This window comes from Silurus meridionalis, chromosome 13 (assembly GCF_014805685.1).
Source record: "Silurus meridionalis isolate SWU-2019-XX chromosome 13, ASM1480568v1, whole genome shotgun sequence".
Lineage (NCBI taxonomy): Eukaryota > Metazoa > Chordata > Actinopteri > Siluriformes > Siluridae > Silurus > Silurus meridionalis.
In genome coordinates this window covers 26,455,712-26,477,595 of record NC_060896.1, presented here as the reverse complement: position 1 = coordinate 26,477,595, position 21,884 = coordinate 26,455,712, and the positions used below count along the sequence as shown (strand labels likewise).

General features: G+C 41.0%; 1 protein-coding gene across 1 annotated transcript in view; it reads left to right on the top strand.

Annotated features, from left to right (window-relative positions):
- The window catches only part of zfhx3a (zinc finger homeobox 3a), a 30,553-nt gene extending 15,071 nt beyond the window's left edge, over nucleotides 1-15,482 (top strand). Inside the window, exons 4-9 of the mRNA XM_046864342.1 lie at nucleotides 2,656-2,745; nucleotides 2,886-3,016; nucleotides 3,141-3,341; nucleotides 7,014-7,122; nucleotides 8,252-13,606; nucleotides 13,749-15,482. Of these exons, the coding sequence (XP_046720298.1) occupies nucleotides 2,656-2,745; nucleotides 2,886-3,016; nucleotides 3,141-3,341; nucleotides 7,014-7,122; nucleotides 8,252-13,606; nucleotides 13,749-15,067 (7,205 nt within the window). The 3' untranslated portion in view covers nucleotides 15,068-15,482. The remainder of the gene's footprint in view (nucleotides 1-2,655; nucleotides 2,746-2,885; nucleotides 3,017-3,140; nucleotides 3,342-7,013; nucleotides 7,123-8,251; nucleotides 13,607-13,748) is intronic.
- The last annotated feature ends 6,402 nt before the right edge of the window (nucleotides 15,483-21,884 follow it).

The window sequence follows — 21,884 nt, the reverse complement described above, 5'->3', positions numbered from 1 at the left end:
CTTTATCCTGGTCAGGGTCACACAAGTTCAGGAGTTTGTTGTTAAAACCTTTTTCAACCGGATTTCCAGTGAAACGTTATTACTTTCGCACAATACGAGCAATATTGTGACCACAAAAACGCTTTGCAGCTTGCTACATTGTTCAGTCGAATGCAAAATTAAAAGTAGTGTTCTTTTAACCCGAAAAATAGCGTCAGTTTAGAGAAGCCTCATATGATGCGGTGCGTGATTTATCTAACCCTCGCAATAATAGCTGGTTAAATGGCTGTGGGAGGTAGACCCACCACATGGAGATTTGTTCAGCGATTTGTTCGAGGTCTCGTTTGCATGTTACAGCCTTCTGTAATGCCAGTAATTGAAAGCCAACATTGCGGTAACCATTAACAAACACGAGCCCTAATGCCAGCTTTTGTCCTTGCCAAAAGATCATCAAAGAGCTCTGGCAGACGTTCTCCCGAGCATGCGAATTTCCTTTAATTCGGATCAAAATGCGTAATAATAAAATGACACAGCACAGTGAAGACATAACGAAACAAAACCTTTCGGCTTACGTTTCCGTGTGGCGCGTGAAGGGAAAGCCGTGATAAGTGACTGGCTTTTGCCGAGTCTCTCAGTGAAGCAGCGGCTGAATAAACAGCGCTGGAGTGGATCACTGTGCCTCAATGGCTCACTATTGATCTCTGTAAGAACACCAGGGCATTTCCTAATTTGTAATCAATAACGGATCAATGGCGCAAAGCATTTGTATACCGATCCCCGAGCCGAGCAGGAAGTGCTGATGAGGTGTGTGCCGCCAGTGCGTATGGAGTCTGTTAGCACGTGTGAGTGCATTTTATCACTTCATTATTGGCCAGGCTGACCTCAGCGCCCCGATGCGGATTCATTTGCTCTTTATTCCCTTCTTTCTTTTGTGCAAAAATGAAAACAAGCCAAAAGAAAAGCACTGCTTTGATTATAGAAGTTTAATCAGTCCAGACGTTTGTTTTTATAGCTGGAGAAATTAGATCTTTTTTTTTTTTTTTTTTTTTTTTTTTTTCCCAGTGAAAGAAAATTGCTTTGCAGATTCTCCACTAATGATCTAAATGGTGGAAATATGAAACATGCATTGTGCTAAGTGATGATAGCTGCACATCATTATCACCGAATTTGAAAGAAATTACTGTCACTTGCTTTGAATTTCATTAGAATAGATATTAAATACAGTCATAACCGGAGCGTCTTAACCGCTATTAACGACTCATTCTCTTGAGTGCATCCCATTTTGTAGAAATTCAACTCATGCCTTATTTTTTGGCGCATTTTCTTTTGGCACATCTCGTAATTTTTACATTAATGCGCTTGTTCTTCTTGTCATTATAATTTGGTAATGGTTAAAATGTCCAACTAAAAGAATCCACCAACAAAAAAAGCGTTTATTTGTGAGTAAGAGTGTGTGGCATGACCAGCGGAGCATTCATAAGCAGAGCGGATTTGACTCTTTCAGATTATGTGTCCTGTGTTTATGGCTGTGTAAGTCTGATAGGAAATCAATAGCACGGCTGTCAGGATAATTGGTGTTCAGCTGGCCTCTCCCTCAGTCCGTCTTTCTCTTTGTTATAATCAGGCTCTCTGAGAACGGCTAGTGGATCCCTCAGCTGCTCTTTGATTGGTCTGTTATGACAGCCCTCATGGCTTTTTTGTCTCCTCTGGCTTGGCCGACTTTAATCCTCAAACACCTACCCAAATCAGCTCTTCTCCTCTCCACCCCTCCCCCACGTCCACGAACAATCACTGCGCTAAAGAAGCAGAAAGCCAGAAAAAAAAGCAGGCGAGAAAGGGGACGGCTGAGAGGGGTGGGTGCTGTGGGGAGGACGGAGTGAAGTGCATGTCCTGAGGCACTGTGTCTTCTCCTCTTTTAGACACTGCAAAAAGAACAACAGAGTATCTTTCTGTCCTCTTTTGTAAAGGTTCGGCTTTCAGCCGTTACGAAGGAAGAAGAGTGAAGAAAAAAACATACAGTGGCAGAGTTGTGAACAATATGAATGTTCTCGTATTTTTTTTTTTTTTTAGAAGCTGCCGAGCCTGTTATCACGTTTTACAAATGATTTTACAGTTCGCTCCAATTTGTGCACCGCGAGTGAGGAACTCTCATGACCTCGTGCACTATTATCCCCCTCCTGTGACTTTTAAGCCCCTTTCGGTTAGATGAGGCTGCTGACATCATGACAACAGACCCCTTTTTTTTATCTGTTATCTCTTTCTTTTTTTCTTTAGAATGGCGTCTGTGAAGCAGTCACTTGTCTACATAAATAGCGGTTGTTCTCCGTGTGTGTGTGTGTGTGTGTTTGTGTGTTTGAACCATTTGTATCAAAGCTAGTGAGGACCCTGATAGTGCAGACTGACCCCTATAGGTTAGAATTTAATCTCACGCTGCTAAAACAAAGCAAGTCAGACACTCTTTTCCAAAAAAAAGATGACCCATTTATTTATTTGTTTGTGTATTTACTTAGTTATTTATTTCATTTACTTTCCAAAAAAACCCAAAAAACATATTGAATGCATAATAACGCATTTTGAATGCATATTGAATAAAAATAGATAATAGTAAAACTGTACACACGTTAGATTGTGGTTAAGAATTTCTCTTTCTCAACTCCCCTCCTACCCCTTTTTTAGGAGACGTGAACGAGATGGAGTCACCCGCTGAGATCACCTCGGACCAGACGGACCAGACCAAACGCGCAAGCAAAGAGGGGGATAAAACGGGTCAGAATGAACTCCCGAGTGGCTTTGCTCTTAAATCTGATGATACAAAATGCTTCTGAAATCTGCGAATCGATTGTAAATTGTACGTTCCAGACAATGCGATGAGATTCATATCAAATATTTTTTTCTTCCCTCATCAGAAGCAACCATGCATGAACATAAGAAACCGAATGAGCTGTGTGTCAGTCTCAAGCGTTCTGCGTCTGGAGACATGGGCGACATCGTGCCTGCCAAACGCCCTAGAGCGCAGGATGAGATCCCCTCAGAGCAGGTTAGATAAGACCTCCTCCTACTCCTAAAAAATGTGCTTTGTATTATGGATCAGTGTTTCATGACACTTTTGTTATCAGTGAATCGAACGTGTCCGATTTCTCTTTCTCTTGTTTCACTCTCAGGTCCGTCAGTGCCCATTCTGTCGCTTTTGTCACGCTGATCTCAGCCGTCTGAGGAACCATGTAATGATCCAGCATGCTGTGCAGCCCACTCTCCGCTGCCCGCTGTGCCAGGACACACTCCGCAGTGTGGCTCTGATGCGTTCTCACCTCACACACCTGCACAGTGTCACCGCAGACTGCACGCAGAAACTCATTAACGCGGTGAGACACAGTAACAGAGCTACGGCCAGATACAGCCAGCATGTGCCTTAAAATACACCATTAACAGATGATGACCTGCTTCAGTGTTTAACTAGACTTTGGTGCAGGTGTTTGCATAAATGGGTCACAAATATGAAGCATCGGATGCCCTCTATGTTCCACATGCAAGTTATTATAGATATTGAAATGACAGAAGCAGGAGAAAAAAAAACAGGTAACCAGAAACGGGGGCAAAGCTTTAGAAAAAAAAAAGGAGAAAGAAAGAAAAGGAGACATACTAATTGGGGCAAATGAGGGAGTGAGGATTTCAACAATAAAACACAAAGAGGTGGAGACTGGAACAGGAAGTAAAATGGTTCTGTCTCTGTGACAACCATGATGCACAGCAGGGGGAACCGAATCGTGACAAAATGGATTTCAGGTTGCATTAAGACAGTTTCATTTCAGTCTAAATGACCCCTGCACAATAAGAAGTATCTTCTGGTCTGAAAGGCTTTCACACAATCCAAAGCTCTTGATGGTTGTCCATATTATTTCTTTTTTATTGGTTACTTAGGTTTGCATAATTGCTGTCTTGTTATCACAATAACCAGAGTGATTGGCCTTCCCTTTAGGAGAACGAACAAAAAAAATATGGTGCAAAATAAACACACACACTTAAACTGATCCATGCATCAAGGCTGAACAGAAGTCAATATTTCAAAAATATACATTTTGTTCACATACATATACGAACAAGACGTAGACAAGAGTTACCAAGACAAACTCCTTTAGCAGACATGAGCTTGAAATAATCTGCTCGGAGCAGGGTTTATTCCTTATGCCTCTCCAACCTGGTCAGACATTATAAGAATTTACTCTGTTTTAATGTCCCCAGGGCAAATTTGGGCTGCAATTAATGTAAACAATCTGCCAAAATTGGCTTTAGGCTGCAATTTCCATGAACAGCTTTACATTCAAGTACCATCAGTTATAACTTCAACAATGATGGAACTGTAATGAATGAAGATTTGGTGTCACCCAGATGAGTCTGGTTCCTCTCATGGTTTCTTCCGCATTTCGTTTTAGAGAGATTTTTCTTGACACCGTTTCCACTGGCTTTCTCATTAGGGATAAAGTTATAGGGACTAATTTATCATTGAGAAAGCGGCATGCAAATTGAATTAAATTGAATCGAGTTCTTACCAAATAACAAATATAAGAGTGGCACTAATCTTGGAACCTTTACAAAATAACCCCACATAGAAATGCTGAAAAAATGTCTGTCTTTATATGACTGAAGGAACACAAAGAAACACCTCTTATGAATTTTTTATTTATTTATCAGAATCAGGCACATAAGATTACTTTCATATTAGTCATAGCACTTGTTAATGAAATACATGAACATATTTAGAACCACCTAATTGTATATTTTTTGTATCGAGCTCTTCATCATGTGTTTATTTATCTGCCCTGTCTGCTTTATATATTCATCTTTTAATTCTCCCCACCCTCCCTACATCCCCCCAGACCTCCTCCTTTGCTGAGATAGGGTAATGATAATAATTGAGCTTCATTAGTCCTGATCCAGTGCTAGGTGGTTCTTGTTACGAACTGTGCTTCCCAATTATGTGCTTTAATTTAAATGTGACCTTGAGAAGGTCTCTGTGCTTGGCTTCTATCCTCTAATGAAGCATCTTCCTGAAATGGCTGGCTTTGTGATGATAATGGCAGCCATTTTGTTTTGTTGTGTGCCTCTCTAGCTCTCATCCCGAATATCCCTCTGCCTCACAGATACATTGATTTCCGTGTTTTAAAGGCGAGGGGGTAAATGATAGGCCGATTTGGAATAGAGATGTCTAAAGACATTGTTATATACTAGGAAGGGCTTCCTATTACACTTAACCTGCGAACTCTGTTAAGTGTTGCTCTTGTGACCACACTTCCATTGTGATGTCTAATTGAGGGTGTTTTTTTCACTGCACATTCAAAAAAACAAGAACTGGTCCAAATGGGAGACAAGAAAATAGGGGTTATGGTTCAATTTCCGCTAACTTTAGAGACTAGAACAGTGACAGCTATGACAGCTATATAACAACTGGGTTATCATTAGAGTGTGTGCTGTCTTGCACGGTTGGTAAGTCTCTGTGTGCTAGTATATGTTTTGATTTTTACAATTTCATTTGCACTTATTCTGATTGGGTGCATGCTAGCTTTTACATTGTCACTATTTGTCATATTGCTAATGCAATTTAAATAGATACAAGAGATGTGCATCTCCGTAACTGATACATAACCCACGATACATTAACGATGCATATGAAGCAGCTACTGATGCAGTGCGATCCGATTTCGATTTAATTCAACACAATGCGATTCAATGCAATACAATGCAAAGGAAAAAAGGAAGCTATGCAATTCAATATAGTACAGATAGTTCACTTTCATTTATTTGGTTCATACAGACTGAAAATCATACATTCACTTAAATGCCTTCTGACTTCTAACGCATGGCCCCTTTCACAAACGCCTTTGTAGTGCAAAAAAGAAATAAATGAAATAAATTCTAGACGTTGTTTTCCTGTTGTGTCTCCAAGAAGACGCAGCTCTACCTCTGCCATGTTAATCTGTATTCTATGTGAATCTCGTGTCCGTAGTGTTGCGACACTTCAGATTAATGTAGCAGCAGTGGTGCTGAGTGAACGCGCACCAGAAACTTTAGCTAAACTTTAACTTTAGCGAGAAGAAATCAATCTACATAAACAATACTAGTCACAAATTATTGGTCGATTTCGAAACAATAAAATGATAGCGCATCTACTAACAGCTATATATAAATAAATCGGTTTTTTGTTAAAAACGATGCATCACGATACAAATGGCAACTTGTATCTGATGCACACTTTTTAAAATCGGTGCATCGCATCACAACTTTTATGCCGATGCCAATTACTCAATCTTACTATTCCTAATATATACCATTATATTTTACTCATCCAAAAATATCTTAACTAGCAAAAATAAAAATAAAACGATAGTTAGATCAGTAATTTACGTTCTTCCTTCTCTGGGTTTAATACTCATCATGTACGAGAAAGTCAATACTGAGTGACAGCATTTAATTATATAAAGAGATCTAAAGCAGAAGTTAAAACAGAACCTTTCCGATTTTCTATTGTAGTCAATGTAATGAGAATGTTCTTTTTTTTCAGAAAAAAAAAACAAAACTCCAAAGCTGTTGTTTGGTAAAAAAAATGTTTTCTCTCTAGCTGGGAATTTAGCTAAATTGCATCCCAAACCACATGCTTTATTGTAATGCCTAGCTTGTTACAATTGATGTCCAGCAGTAAACACAGCACAGCAGTTTTCTTTCTTAGTATTGTACATCTTTGTTTGGTACTCTTGATACTCTGGCAAGCACAGTAAGCAATTCTTATTCTATAGGTAAGGAAAATAATGATCGCATTTTTATCAGATGAATAAAATGTAGCAAAAATGCAGTTTCTTTCACTGAAAGTTCCAGCGCATTATTAAGTGAGCTTAAATAGTACCGTCTAAAATAGATAGATGTTCACCTGTTCCTGCAGAAGTAATAGCATAATTACACTGCATAAATCACAGGTTACTCTGAAATTACTTGAATGCCTGGCACGCATTTATGTTTTTTTTCCGCCTCTCCATCCTGTTCAGGTGATTGCTTCAGATGTGCTGCCGGAGAAGATGTTCCAACCGGCGCCAGACTCGCATACCCAGCAGACAAAGGCAGATTCCAGCTGCAATGGAATGAAAAGACCTGATGGTAAGTAGAAGCACAGTCTCTACTAATTAAGAGCAAGCAATGCTGCTTCACTATGAGAGTGCAGTGAAATGTAACAGCAAAATAGACACTGAAGAGCAGCTCATGCACTCTGTTATGGCCAGCTTCTGCAATGAATATTTGAATCCTTTAAACGTTCGGGCGGATAAGGATAGCGGAAATTGAAAAATTACATTTTACATTTAAATCTCTAATGCCGGGCTCACATTGTGCAATTTTTATAGTCCTTTGCAATCGTCACACTGTAGGATCTCAGTTGTCATAATGTCAGACGGTACAACAGTCAATATTTAATAATTGGGAACATTTTTAAATAAAAAACCTACAGCACCCTTTCATAGCGGGTGCTTGAACTGTTCTCATGAGTTATGAGTTATGCCGGGCCCACAATATGTTGCTTGTCGGACTGTGCGAATAATGTCAGACTGTACGACAGTCAAAAAATGAGGCACACAAGAAAAAGACTTGTCTGAATTTTTACCTCCTGAATCCGTGACATGTTCAGACATGCGTTCTCTCCCTTATGGTAGCTAGCAAAAAACAAAAAATCTGACATGCCTGTATATTAATAAAAGTCACACAAACACTCCATTTCAATAAGTTTCTCTTTTTGCTGTACTGTCCACCTGACTCACTTCCACATTTTCCCTGAGGTGGTTTAAAAGTTCTGCACTTCTATAGTCCTCGTAGGAGAAGTCACACTGCAGAAAAGCGTCTGAAATCTTCTGGCACTGCCAGAATTTCATCGGAGGAAAGAAATGATCGCAACAGCCATTAAAAGGCTGCCGGTGAACAACCCAGTGATCAAAGACTACAGATTTTAGCCTAAGATTATAAAAATCTTTTAGGGTTTTCAAAATTTCTCGTAGAAGTCCAAATTGTGGCCAAAATCGCACAGTGTGAGCCCAGCATAAGTAATTTCTTTATGTGCTCAACATATCAGAAATAAAGGTATATCTTATCTTATTGAAAAGAGAAATTAACTGAAAAGCGTGAGTTTAAGGCATGTGTACCTGAAGATTGTGGCTGTTCACTTGAGAATTAATCGGAAATATTATACCTGTCAAATATTCAGAGATTACAGTTTCAAATGTTGTATTTTGTTTATTAGAACAAGCTGAAGATGAAGAAGAAAGAGTGACCACATGTCGCCCAGAGATAGCAAAAACCCAAAAGCAGCCCGTAGAAGATGCCGAATCTACAAAGGAAAACAATGCTGTGTTCCCTTGCTGGCAGAAAGGCTGCAACAAAGTCCTGACATCATCTAGTGCCCTTCAGACGCACATAAACCATTTTCACAGCCAGAGACCTCAAATGCCGATTTCTGACCGCCATGTCTACAAATACCGTTGCAGTCAGTGTAGCCTCGCGTTCAAAACTGCTGAAAAGCTACAACAGCATTCTCAGTACCACGCCATCAGGGCTGCCACTATGTGCTGTCTTTGCCAACGCAGCTTTCGAACAATACAAGCCCTGCAAAAGCACTTAGAAACAAGTCATCTTGAGCTTAGTGAGATCCAGCTGCAGCAACTCTGTGGCAGTCTTTTGATGACTGAAGACCTCTTAGCATCCGAAGTCCAAGGACTTGATGAAGACCAAGGAACCTTCGAGGAGGAAAAAGTGAAAGAAGATGAAGAAAGTGACCTGGAGGAGAAAATAAGCCCACCTGACAGTGTATTGAGTTCGGCCCGAGAAGATGCTGATCTTAATCCAAAGCCTTCAGTTGTGCCTCTGAAAAAAGGGCCAAACCTCTCAACCGAGAAATTTCTGGATCCATCAAGACCTTTCAAATGCACTGTGTGCAAGGAATCTTTCACACAAAAGAACATACTGTTAGTGCACTACAACTCCGTCTCCCACTTGCACAAAGTGAAGCGTTCGGTGCAGGATTCTTCGGCTCCGTTGCCAGAGTCTGTTAGCAGCAGCACTGACCACAAACCCTTCAAATGTAGCATTTGCAATGTAGCCTACAGCCAGAGCTCCACCTTAGAGATTCATATGCGATCTGTACTACACCAAACCAAAGCTCGTGCAGCCAAACTTGAGTCATCAACAGCTAGCTCAGCTTCTGCTAACCCTTTGCTTCGTAAAGCAGTGTCAGATAATGCAACAGCCAGCTCTCCTACAGTTTTAAAGCCTGCAAATGCTAAAAACAGCACAAGTTCTACTTCTTCAGCTCTTGAACAGACTCAATTAAAGCGCCAAAAGAACAATGACCACAACGCTGCATTATTAAGCCAAGCTATCAGCGTTTCTTCACACTCTGAGGAGAATGAAAAGAAACCAGTGGTGGATGTAATACCAACAACAAACCAACATAAGATACGACAACAGCAGCAATTACAACAACAGTTAGTTCAGGCTCAAGCACAGATCCAGCAGGAGCTACAAAAGAAAGCAGCTTTTCTTCAGTCCCATTTGTTCAATCCAGCACTTCTCCACCATTTTCCCATTGCAACAGATACACTTCTTCCGCTGCAGCAGCAACAGCAGCTACTCCTTCCATTTCTTATCCCAGGAGGGGAGTTTCAGATTAGCCCTGAGCTAAACCTAAAAGGCCCAGAGTTAAACCTAAGCAAGACAAAGCCTGTTGCACTTGAAAATCTTTCAGATACATCCCAGCAGGGTAGCCTTATCTTTTCTTGTAAACAACCACTGAACGCAGTTGCAGCTACAAGTTCCCATCAGACTCTGTCTCTGTTTTCTGAGGAAAATATTTCTGTTTCTCAGCAAAAAGCTGGTGGAGATATACTGACCTCTGAGCCTCAGAATCACAAAGCCATGGTTGGAAGCATTAATAAAGAACTAAAGAAGTTGCATAAACTCTCCTCAAATAATAAAATTAATGATTTCAAAGCACAAGCACAAGATGAGTTTGAGGATGATTTTGAGGATGAGGATGAGGATAATAGAGAATTCTGCACAGATTTAATTCCACCAAGGATAGCTCATGATGCACCCGGAAATGTTTCGAAGGCTTTGCTGGAAAACATAGGGTTTGAGTTAGTCGTGCAGTTTAATGAAAATAAGCAGCAGTATCAGAGAACTCAGAGTGAGGTCGAGCTAAATGGACAGACAAAGTACAACACCAAAGAGGTGCATCATCCAGATTCTGCTGGGAAGCTAGAGTGTGAGTCCTGTGGGAAGCTTTTTTCAAATGCATTGATACTAAAGAGCCATAAAGAACACATTCACCAAACCTTTTTGCCAATACAGTCATTGGAGAAATTTGCCAAAGACTACAGAGAACAATATGACAAGCTTTTTCCTTTTACTACTTCAGCTCCTGAAGCTTCCCCCCCTTTGCCTTCCCTTGCTTCACCTCCACTACCTACAGCAGACCCAGCTCAACAGAAACCAGTGTCATGCATTCCTCCCTCCACAACCACAGTTACTCCCCCTACTGTCTCAACTTCCCAAGTTCCTTTAGCTCCAATCCCCTTACCCATTGACTTGCCACTTTTTCCCCCACTCCTCATGCACCCAATTTCCCTCCCGGCACTACCCTCTCAACTACCTGTTCATTTGCCGACAGTCGAATCTGGCCTCACATCCGACTTAGCCCAGCTTTATCAGCAGCAGTTAACCCCTTCTATGTTACAACAGCAGGGTAAAAGACCTCGAACCAGGATCACTGACGATCAACTAAGGGTTCTGCGGCAGTACTTTGACATCAATAACTCCCCAAACGAAGACCAAATCCAAGAGATGGCCAACCAATCTGGCCTGCCAAATAAAGTTATAAAACACTGGTTCAGAAATACACTATTCAAAGAGCGCCAGCGCAATAAGGACTCCCCATATAACTTCAATATCCCACCTATAACAACATTAGAAGATGTCAAGGTAAATTCCAGGCCATCGTCACCTGAACTTTCAAGACAAGAGTTTTCAGGTGGGAAGAGATCCTCAAGGACCAGGTTTACTGACTACCAGATAAGGGTTCTTCAAGATTTTTTTGATGCAAATGCTTACCCTAAAGATGATGAATTTGAGCAACTCTCAAACCTACTCAACCTTTCTACTCGTGTCATTGTGGTGTGGTTTCAAAATGCCCGTCAGAAAGCCAGAAAAACCTATGAGAACCAGGGAGAGGGTGTAAAAGAGGGCGAGCGCCGAGAGTTTTCTAATGACCGCTATATTCGAACTGCCAACAGCACCTATGAGTGCAAGAAATGCAACATGGTGTTTCAGCGCATTTTTGATCTTATCAGTCATCAGAAGAAAGTGTGCTTTAAAGATGACAGTGATGACCTATCCTATCAAAATGAGCTTTTATTGGATTCTAAACCTTACAGTCCACCTGATACCTCAAGTCTTATTCCACCACCCTCCAGTTCGAGCCTTTCAAACTGTACTGAGCTAAGCACAGATGGAAAGTGTACTGAAAAAGAGCAGTCCGACCCTGACACTGTCACCGATTCCTTTACAGAGGATCTTAAAACCATAACAAACGCATCTTGTGGCCCTGAACATTGTCTTGAAAATTCCAAGTTTGAAGCAACAAATAAACAAACAAAGAGTCCTAATGAGGAAAGTATACAGTCCTGCTCTAAAATTCATTCCCCATCCCCTCTGCATCAACACCAACAGACTAATCCACCTATGAACCAGACAAGCCCAGTTCCATCACAGAGTTCACAGATAAGTTCAGCAAGTCCTTCTTCTCAGCAACAACACCCAAATCAAGCGCAGGTGACTCCTTACCATTGCATTCAATGCAAATTGAGCTTCCCATCTTTTGAGCATTGGCAAGAACATCAGCAGATGCATTTCCTCATTGCTCAAAATCCTTTTGTTCCTCCACAGTTCCTGGACCGCTCCATAGACATTCCTCTTATGCTTTTCGATTCAACCAATCCTCTGATGGCAAGGCAGGTACTTTCTGGTGCTTTTCCACAGATCTCACTCAATTCACCCACAACTGCAGCCATTATTGATTCAACCAATAACTCTGTAAAAAGAAGGCTCGAGCCCAAATCAGGAAATAGTACCATGGAAAATGACTGGGAGCACAGCGGGGATGATTCCCAGAGGGACAAGCGAATGAGGACCACCATCACCCCGGAACAGCTGGAGATATTATACCAGAAATACCTTTTGGATTCCAATCCAACACGCCAAATGCTTGACCACATTTCTCAGGAAGTGGGTCTCAAGAAAAGAGTGGTTCAAGTGTGGTTCCAGAACACACGAGCACGTGAAAGAAAAGGCCAATTTCGTGGTCTGGGTCCAGCCCAAGCCCATCGGCGCTGTCCATTTTGTCGTGCACTATTTAAAGCACAAACTGCCCTTGATGCTCATATACGGTCACGCCACTGGCACGAAGCAAAGAATGCAGGATTCAGCATGGCAGTAGCGGGTACAACCCAGGAACAGGAAGGGTCTCAAATTAAAATGGATTTGTTCAATTTTTCAAACTCTTCACAGATGCCAACAAGTGATGCGTTGAATGGTCCAGACTCTCCAACATGTAAAAGCATGGATCTGTCCTTACATGATCAGGATCCTATTTCAAAGCCTCTAATAAGTAGAGGAGTGAGTGAATTAGAAGGATCGCCCACCTCAGTCCAGTCTATTGAATGTGGTGACCTAGATAACCATAAAGGTACTTCTATGAACATAGTCCCTAATGGAACCATTACTGATGAAGAAAACTACTCTGAGGGAAAACAAAATAGTGATCACCTGTCCTGTAGTTCTGAGAGAGAAGCATCTTCGGAAAATGAAGACAAGATGTCCTCAGGGCTGGTTAGCCCTGCAATGAGCTTCAATGCAAAGGATTATGAAAATGATTTGGTCTTGGATTATAGTGAGAACTCCAGCTTAGCTGACCCTGCCTCCCCATGTCCTGGGGGATCCAGCAGTCAAAGCATAGACGATAGGCCTGGTCAAAAACGCTATCGCACTCAGCTAAGCAACTTGCAAGTCAAAGTGCTTAAAGCGTGCTTTAGTGACTATAAAACCCCTACCATGTTGGAGTGTGAAGCTTTGGGAAATTACATCGGGCTTCCCAAAAGGGTTGTACAGGTGTGGTTTCAGAATGCACGTGCCAAGGAGAAAAAAGCCAAGCTAAGCCTTGCCAAGCAATTTGGAACAGAGAGTACATGCAATGAAAGGACTAAAACAGAATGTAGTCTGTGCAGTGTTAAATACAGTGGTTGTCTGTCTGTGCGGGATCATGTCTTCTCCCAGCAACATCTTGCAAAAGTAAAAGAAGCCCTGGGGGGACAAATCGACAGAGACAGGGAATTTGTCGATTTTGCAAGTGTTCGTCATCTGATGGCTGAACAAGAGATGAGTAATCTAAAAAAGGCAAATGAGATCCTGGCAGTTGTCCAAACACAGTCTGCAGAGTTTTCAGTGGTGTCCCATCACACCTCCCCTCAGCATTCAAACTTACCGACTACTGGTGTACCAGGGACTGGCAGCAAGTCATTATCAAGCTCTTCTTCAACAAAATCAGGTATTGTATCTAAATAAATAAACCCTCTCTTATGGAATTGTTGGAACATTTTATTGTTAGATGTAAAAAACATGACTTTAAAATGTACTGCTTTTTATTTTGACTAATGACTAAAAATGTCATTTTCATTACTTTTGTATAGATCCTATTGATCTTCCTTCAAATGGACTGATTAGCAAACCTAACGCTTCGTCTTCATCATCCACGTCAGCTGCCATTGACAAACGCCCAGTCAGCGCAAACAACTCTGTCTCATCCTCTAAGCCTATAGAGTCAGAATTGCAACTCCAGCTATCCAAAGAGAGCAACTTGGAAAATGGAAAGAATCCCCCTGAACAGCATGAAAGGGCTTCTGCTGACGGTGCACCTCATTCAAACCATTATATAAGTAAGGAAAAACAAGACTCTTTAACACCAGCTGCATCTACACCAAAACCTGCTAAGGACTATAGCATTGACCCAGGTCAGCTCCAGGCTCAGCAAGCAGTAGGGAACACAGATCAGACAGCTTTAATCCAGAATCCTCTCCTGCCCTGTCTTATGCCAGGATTCCCTCCAATGTTCTCTCCACAGATTCCCACAGCTCTCACAGGAAGCTTTCTGCAACCTATGTTTGGTATGGACAGCATGTTTCAGTATAGCCCGGTCCTGCCACAGGCTTTAATGGGTTTGTCCCCAGGCTCCATTCTCCAACAATATCAGCACAATTTGCAGGGTGCACTAATGCATCACAGGCTGCAGCTCCAAAAAAAACAACTAATGCAGCAATCGCAAAAACCAAAAGCTAGCCAAATCTCTGCTACAACAAACTCTCAGGACATGGCTTTTAACAAAGACCTTGTCTTGAACTTATCCAAACCAGCAGAGCAGCCAGCCAGCTTGGATGTAGAAGGTTCTTCTTCCTTCTCCTCTGGAACGATTAAAAAGCAGGACGATAGCCAATGTATCGTCTCCAAAGGGACATCTAGAGAAGGAGGCAAGGAAGTTAGTCTATATGACTGCCTTGCCTGTGAGATCTCTCTCAATGGGAATAAAGAGCTCATCCAGCACCTGGAAAACCGTCAGCACAGACAGAGAGCAGTGGAGCACCTGAATGCCAAAGAGCATGCCTCTCGCCTCTTACCTCACATTAGTCCCTCATCTACCTCGCAGCCAAACCCTCCGAGCAACCCAATATCCCCATCAAAATCTCTGCCCAAGCAGTCCGTTTCAGAGAGTCCCTCTGCCATCTCCTGCCTATCCAGACCAACAGATCAGCGTTCCCAAACTCCATCAACTTCTACAGCTTTATCTGGGGCAGCACAATTCGCTTGTACCCCAGCCTCTTCTTCAGTACAAGTTTCCTTACACTCAACTGTTACCTCATGCCTGATTGGCAATGTAATTAGTTTAAAACCAACAGACTCTGCTAGTGGTTGTTGCACCAATGATGGAGCAGCAGAGGAGAAAAAGTCCACATAGTATCCTGCAGCCAAAGGCTACATGCAGACTATTGCAGTTATGGCTGTAATTTGATCTGCCTTGCTTCAGACTTATTGCGTTGGTAAAATAATAAAAAAAAACAACAACTGGAAACCACGATGGAAGAAAACATGAACAAGAACCTAGTGATAGATGGAAAGACTTTTAAATGGACTGGATCCTGTAGGATATACCTTACGTTTCCAATGCTTGTAACCAAAAAAAGTGTCAGTAGAATGTTTTCTCACGTCAATATGCTGGTCAATTTAAACTTGAGAATACGTAAACACTGTTTGGAAACTAAAGTGTGCACAGCTAAAGACTGGAGTAGAACCTAAGATGGTTTTATAATTACCTAATGACTAACTAACCAAAAGTCTGTTTTTTTTCTTCTTTGTTTTAAATACGCTTCAAATTGTTTAAATAATGTAATATTGGCTCACTAAACTAATGTAATGTATTTTTATGTTGTCGACTCTCAGGTCAACATGTATTAATTTTTTTTTTTCTGCTACTGAAAATTGGTGTTTGGGGGGAAAAAAAGAGTAGATGCATACCAACAGAAAAAAAAATGAAATCCCAAAAAAAAACAACAACAAAAAAAAAAATACCTAAAAAGATTGTTAGTATTGGAAATGTTACATACTGGTTTGCATTGTCATCTTATAAATGTTTTTTTTTTTTTCTATATTGGACAAGTGTTTGTCCAGACACAAAGAGTAATGCAGACTTTAATTGTGAGCAAAAGGATAGATTTTTATGGGGGGGTGTGGGGGGTGGGGGGGGGGGGCATTGTGTTAATGATAGAAACATGTATTGACATTTTGGTGTTGCGTAGATTGTTGAATTCAATGACTTAAGTGTATGGTAGATTGAAAAGAAATGACTTGTATATTTAATTTTTGTACCTTCCCTGTCAAAGACACTTGAGGTTGCTTCCAGCCATGCCAATGTTTAAATTTACATTTTACCCCTTTTAATGTGGTTCGACATTGTTACTGTACAACCTTTCCCTCCTGCACTGAGCCAAGTGAAAAGACCTTATCTGTAAATGAACTTCTTTTGATGCAGAATTAAGAAATGTTCTTCGTTTGGTTGTCTTTTAAACTCCTTTAATTTGTGCACTTAAACTTTTTTACCCTCTTTACTCTAACTCCCTCTTTTTTACTTTGAAATGTAGTTTCTTACTCCTCTTTAGCAATGTATTTGTTTTTGTTTTTTCTTTCTGAATGTTTCTGCACTTGCCATATATGGTGACAACAACAATAATGTAACTGATGAATACAATAACTCTCAATATTGCTTTAATGGAAAAATCCAAAGATAACGTACCATTGGTGCATACAAAGGATGGGGAAAACTCTATATTTGAGAAAAAAAAAATATTACTGTTTTTAAGGAATGGAAACCTTTTTAGATGATGGTGCCAGCTAGGAGAATAACATTTGTGACCTCGTATATATAAAAAAACAAACCGAAAAACCAAAAACCCCGAAGCCTCTTTGCTGAGGGTATGGGACAGAACCGTAGTTCAGCCATTGCAGTTTATAAAATAGATGGAGTTCACTTTAACGTCTCCGTGACTGGCCTGTCATTTTTGTCTTGTTTGTTTTATCCTTTTTTTTGTTTGTTTGTTTGTTTAGTTATCTGTTCTACCAAATGTACTGGGATTTATTTTTGACGAAACACAGTGTGCTGCTAATGTAGTTTTGTATTGACACTAAGATGCATGCTTGATTTCGCTTTTTCGCCGAAGCTTTAATGACTACAGACGGTAGCCAGAGCCCCCCGTCCCCCCCGTCCCTTCATCTCGCTGCAGCTCTGCCCACACACTCTCAAGACTACTGTGAAGACTGTGAATAAATCTACATAACACCCATGTTCTGTCCTCCTCTTCGAAACAACCAATGTTAAAACTGAACCAACAAATGTTTAAAAACCAATGATGTTATATTTATACAAAGTTTGCATTCCAAATATCACATTGTTTTGATGATATATTTTTTTTTCTCCTTCCCCCTCCATGTTCTCCTGAGTAGGGGAGCGTTCCGTGTACTCTCCTATCCGAGTCTGGACTTGATGTGAAAGACTCTTTGTTTACTGTATGTGCTCCTGGGAATGTTGTTACTGTTGCAATTGCCAAATAATGTACATGTTCATTATGCACTTGTGTTTATCATGCGAGTCGTTGGGCTAGTGTCTCTCCTGTCCTCTCTTATACCAAGCATTCAAGTTCAATAAAGTCTGTTTCATTTTACTAGACCATAATTTAGTTCTGGTTGTTGCGTTTGCAAAATTGTAACCGTTGAACGCGAATCAGCTCAAAGGTCTTAGCAAAGGGGTTAGCAAAGGGGCTGCGGTTTAGAGCACTTCCTCTGACTCTGTTTGGATAAAATGAAAAGACCTTCAGTCCTCGTTTATTTCAGGTTGTAAGAGTGTCTTCTAATGCTGCTGATCTGCTTGTCAGTAACCAGATTACTGTACAATGAACTTGTAGGAAACGGCCGATTGGCAAGAGGATTGGAAATCAATGAAGGTTAAACTGAGACAAAATCAATCGAGCTACGGTTCAAACTGAAATTCAAGTTCATGTGCGAGCGTGCATTTGTGTGTATGTGGGTTTTAATATTTTAGTGGGGACCGAGTGTCCTCACAAGGATGGGAATATCCAACATTTTTGGCACGATTTGTTTGATCACCAAGAAGAAAAATAAAAACAAAAACTGAAGCTTTGTTTGAAATAAAAAGTAGATCAGATTTATCTGTAGCATAGAATTGATCTGTGTTAGTAATTTAAAGGACGGTCCTTACAATGTTTTAAAACAAATGTGTGTGTGTGAGAGAGACATGGTTTTTCATGTTAGCTTTGGCTGCAACTGCAGTAAAATAGAATGCAGACGTTTATCTGGCTTTATTCTTGTGCATACGCGTGTTTGTGTGTGTGTGTGTGTGTGTGTGTGTGTGTGTGTGTGTGTGATTGCCTGTTGGGGTGCTGGGAGATGAGGTCTAAATTACATCTCACCTCCAAATGATTTCTTCGCATCTCATTAAGATGGAAGCAGAGGAGAAGGGGGGAGGGGTCGGGGCTGTGGGGGAACACTAGAAACAGGCGCTTCGGTTGAAAGCAAGTGGTTGATTGTGTTTGTAAGAGAGCAGTCAGTCACAGGCACTTTGTTTCCACATCAGCGCCTTCAAAAAGGCTTTGAAATCAAATACTGATCCGATAGGATCAGACATCGCCACAGAAATGAAAGCGGGCGAGTCAGCCAGAGAATCATGGGTAATGGGGAGAAGGAAAAAATGCCCAAGATGGATGAATTTTACTTGCTAGCTGTATGAACATTTTTAATACCTGCGCTAAGGCAGGAAGTGCACACGCTTTAATCCAGGTCCCATGTTTAAATGTAATCAATACGCACCCATTATGGCTTGGCACTGGAGAAAGCATGTTTTTTTTTTATCCCTAATGAGTCCTTAAGCTGTTTATCCCCTCATCAGCATCACAAGACAGAGACGAGTCTGTACGTAAAAGGGGGGTTGGCCAGCAGGAAGAGTGTCATTGGCTACTGCAGAAGGTTAATTGACTTTGTGTTTAACATGCTAAATTATTCCAGTTTGCCTGCATGGCATTAGCATTAGAGGACCTCTCTTACTGCCGAGGTCAGCCAAGACCAGTCGTTAATTAAACTAGTGACATTTAACCAGATGAGTTTCCTTTGAGCGAGGATGATATTATTAATATTAACGGCCTCGTGTGAATAGATGCTGTTCACCAGCCGTGTTTTGTAATAGTCTTCATGGCCAAAGATTTTTTTTAAAATCGACTCCCCTGAAGCTGAGATCCGGACGAGCTCGCGTGATGCGGCAGACATTTTGTGCGTTGTCCTGGCAGACATGTTACGCCTGAGCGTTGTGTAGTCCGAGCCAAACGAGCGGTTGAAGATAATCTGGAAGGTACTCGGAACTGCTTATGAATTGTAAATCAGGTTTTAGGGAAGAGTCTCAAATGAAGAACTGGAGGTAATTGATGTTTTGTAGGACGTTCGGACGAACCTCTTGAGGAGCTGTTCATTCTCGTCATCTTTACTCCATTTTCTGGCAGCGGGCCTGTAAAACGATGATGGATGAGTTTTAATTTCACAGCTCATGCTGATCAGTGGGTGAAATGCATCTTGAGCGATTAGCCATCTCAGGTAGAGGTGCTTCTGGTATAAGCGGCGGTGAGAGGAAGCAGAAAAAGGGAGCATGCTGCATGACTGTAACCCTCCCTTCCTCCCTCCATTTCTCCATTCCGCCCTCCCTCCCTCTTTCTCTGGTATTAATATTGGGCAAGACAGGGCCATGGTGGTGATTTCAGCTCCTCTCTGCCTCTGATAGATGGCTTTTGCTGATATATGATCTATGGTGCATGTGCAGAAAGGCCAGCTCATCTTTATGCATGAGCCTCGCGATGTCATTTCGTTTTAAAGTCGCAGAACCTCGTATTCACAGCTGGATGTTTTATTTCTCTCAACCGCCAACATACATATGTGTATGTGTATATTCTAAAATAAAAAAATTAAAAATGGTTTTCTTTATAATATTTATAATCCAGTGGATTAATGAAGGTTTCATCACGTGCTACATGTTTGCATATTGTTCGCTTCTGATCTCATGATATGCTTTGCACGGAAGATTAGCTCGCGCTGGCATCACCATTATTTTTCAGTTGAGTCATTAATGAACTGGCCAAGTGTGCACTGTGCTCCATGTCGTCTCTCTTCACTGAAGCTGGGGGTTTTTTACCTTCCTTTTTCACATATTATTATGATCTTCTCAGAGCTTAGATGCTCCGCCAGGTCCTGCTCATTAAATCCTAACAGCACAGTCCTGGTATGATGGGGAGGGGTGTGTGTGGGTACTGTTTAAACTTCTACAATAACACACACTATAACACATACAGTTGTCTTTTTTATGTCCGGAAATTTCCACAACCTCTGAGTTTTTTAACCTCTCTCTCTCTATCGTTTTCTCTCTTTTTATTCACTCTTTCCCTCTGAGAGCATTAGTTTCCCGTATTAGACGTAGGAAGAACCTGCCGCCTATCTGTCTCTGAAATGACTTTTTAATGGCCAACTGGATTTGCTCATCTATCAGGGGCTCGGGCCTTTCCTGATTCTCAGATAAACTCTAATGGATTCGGTCTCTAATGTTCACACAGTCACCGAGCTTCATGTGTAGAATGCAAAACGCAAAAAAGTAGGTTATATCAAGCTGGGAAAACAGTGTGACAAGGAAGCATGGACATAACGGTGTAATTATCCATACCGTATCTCTATTTTACAGAAACCTCACCTCACGTTTCACACGTGACCCAGTTTACACACGTGCTTCTGTGAGTCAATTTGCTTATTTCAACACACAGCCTGGAAAACACACGTGACAAAGTGTGAACGGTGCGTGGAAACGAGAAAATCGTGTCCGGAGTTCAAGTAAAACACCATGTGACATCGTGGCAATGACTTGGTCACGTGATCAAGAATGAAATACGATAGTCGACATTTGAAAAAACACAATAAAAAAGTACAAATGAAATCATTTGAAAGTATACACACTATATGAGAGGATAATCTTATCGTGTGTAAATCAAGTGTAAAAAAAATCATAAAATATTTAGAATTTAAAAAGAATAAACGTGGAGGAAAATCATATACAAATATATTTTGTGCAGAAAGGGTTAAAATGTGAAAAATAAAACGTGACGTTCATGAAATAGAAATGATATAAAATCACCTACTTGCGTGTGAAAAAACATACAAAAACAAAATGGGAAAAAAAATCACGTGAAAAAATTGGAAATAAATTATAACTGTGGAAAAAACTTCAATCGCAAACTGAAAAAATGTCTTAAAAACCAGGCCTGAATCTTGTGATTGTTCACGTATGAAGTTTGTATGACGTGTCAGGCCTGCTTTACCCTGCAGTACTATTAGTAGCAGTGTTTTATTATTTATTCACATTACTATTATTAATATAATGTACACAAACACTAAAAATATGATTTCTCATCTATATATTGTTGGGGTTAAGCTCAGCAGGACCAAAACAACAAGGCTGGGGGTGGGGGGGTGTATTAATATTATTATTATTATTATTATTTATTTATTTATTTATTTATTTTGGAAAGTCAGCCGTGTGAAATGAGATGCTAATCAGAAGCAGCAGGAGCGTGAACAGGCTGCGCGTGGCCACCGTGAATATCTCACACTGATGCTGATGTGATAAATTATGTTAAATCTCTGACCCTGTGTGTGTGTGTGTGTGTGTGTGTGTGTGTGTGTGTGTGTGTGTAAGAGCTGAGAGACAGGCGTTGTAGCCACAGCATGGAGAGAGCCACAATGGATGAATGTTCAGGTGCAAAGATTAGCAAAGCGCTTCAGAAGTTACAGCGAGGAGACACTGAGGTGAAAAACAAAAATGGTTGCAGTAGTAAATGTAAGAATTGGGAAATATGAGCATGGTGGTGTAGAGGGTGAAGATGGGGAGGGTGGAGGAGCTCATTAGCATGAGAAAAGCCGGCTGCATAGTAATAGTAGATGTTCAGCTCTGTCCGGGGTTGATAACAGTGAGAAGTGTGCCAGACAAACATACACTAAATGATACATGACATCTCACCAGGTGGCTGCCAGGCACCACATGTGTTTCTCTAGTTTCTTTTCTTTTCTCTCCCTTTCTTTCATTCTTTCTTTCTTCGAGTAAATTCCCAATTCGTGCCCGGTATTCGTCAACGCTATCCAGACTCCGCGCTCCGCAGTTCGCAACAGGGAAGTGATTTGTG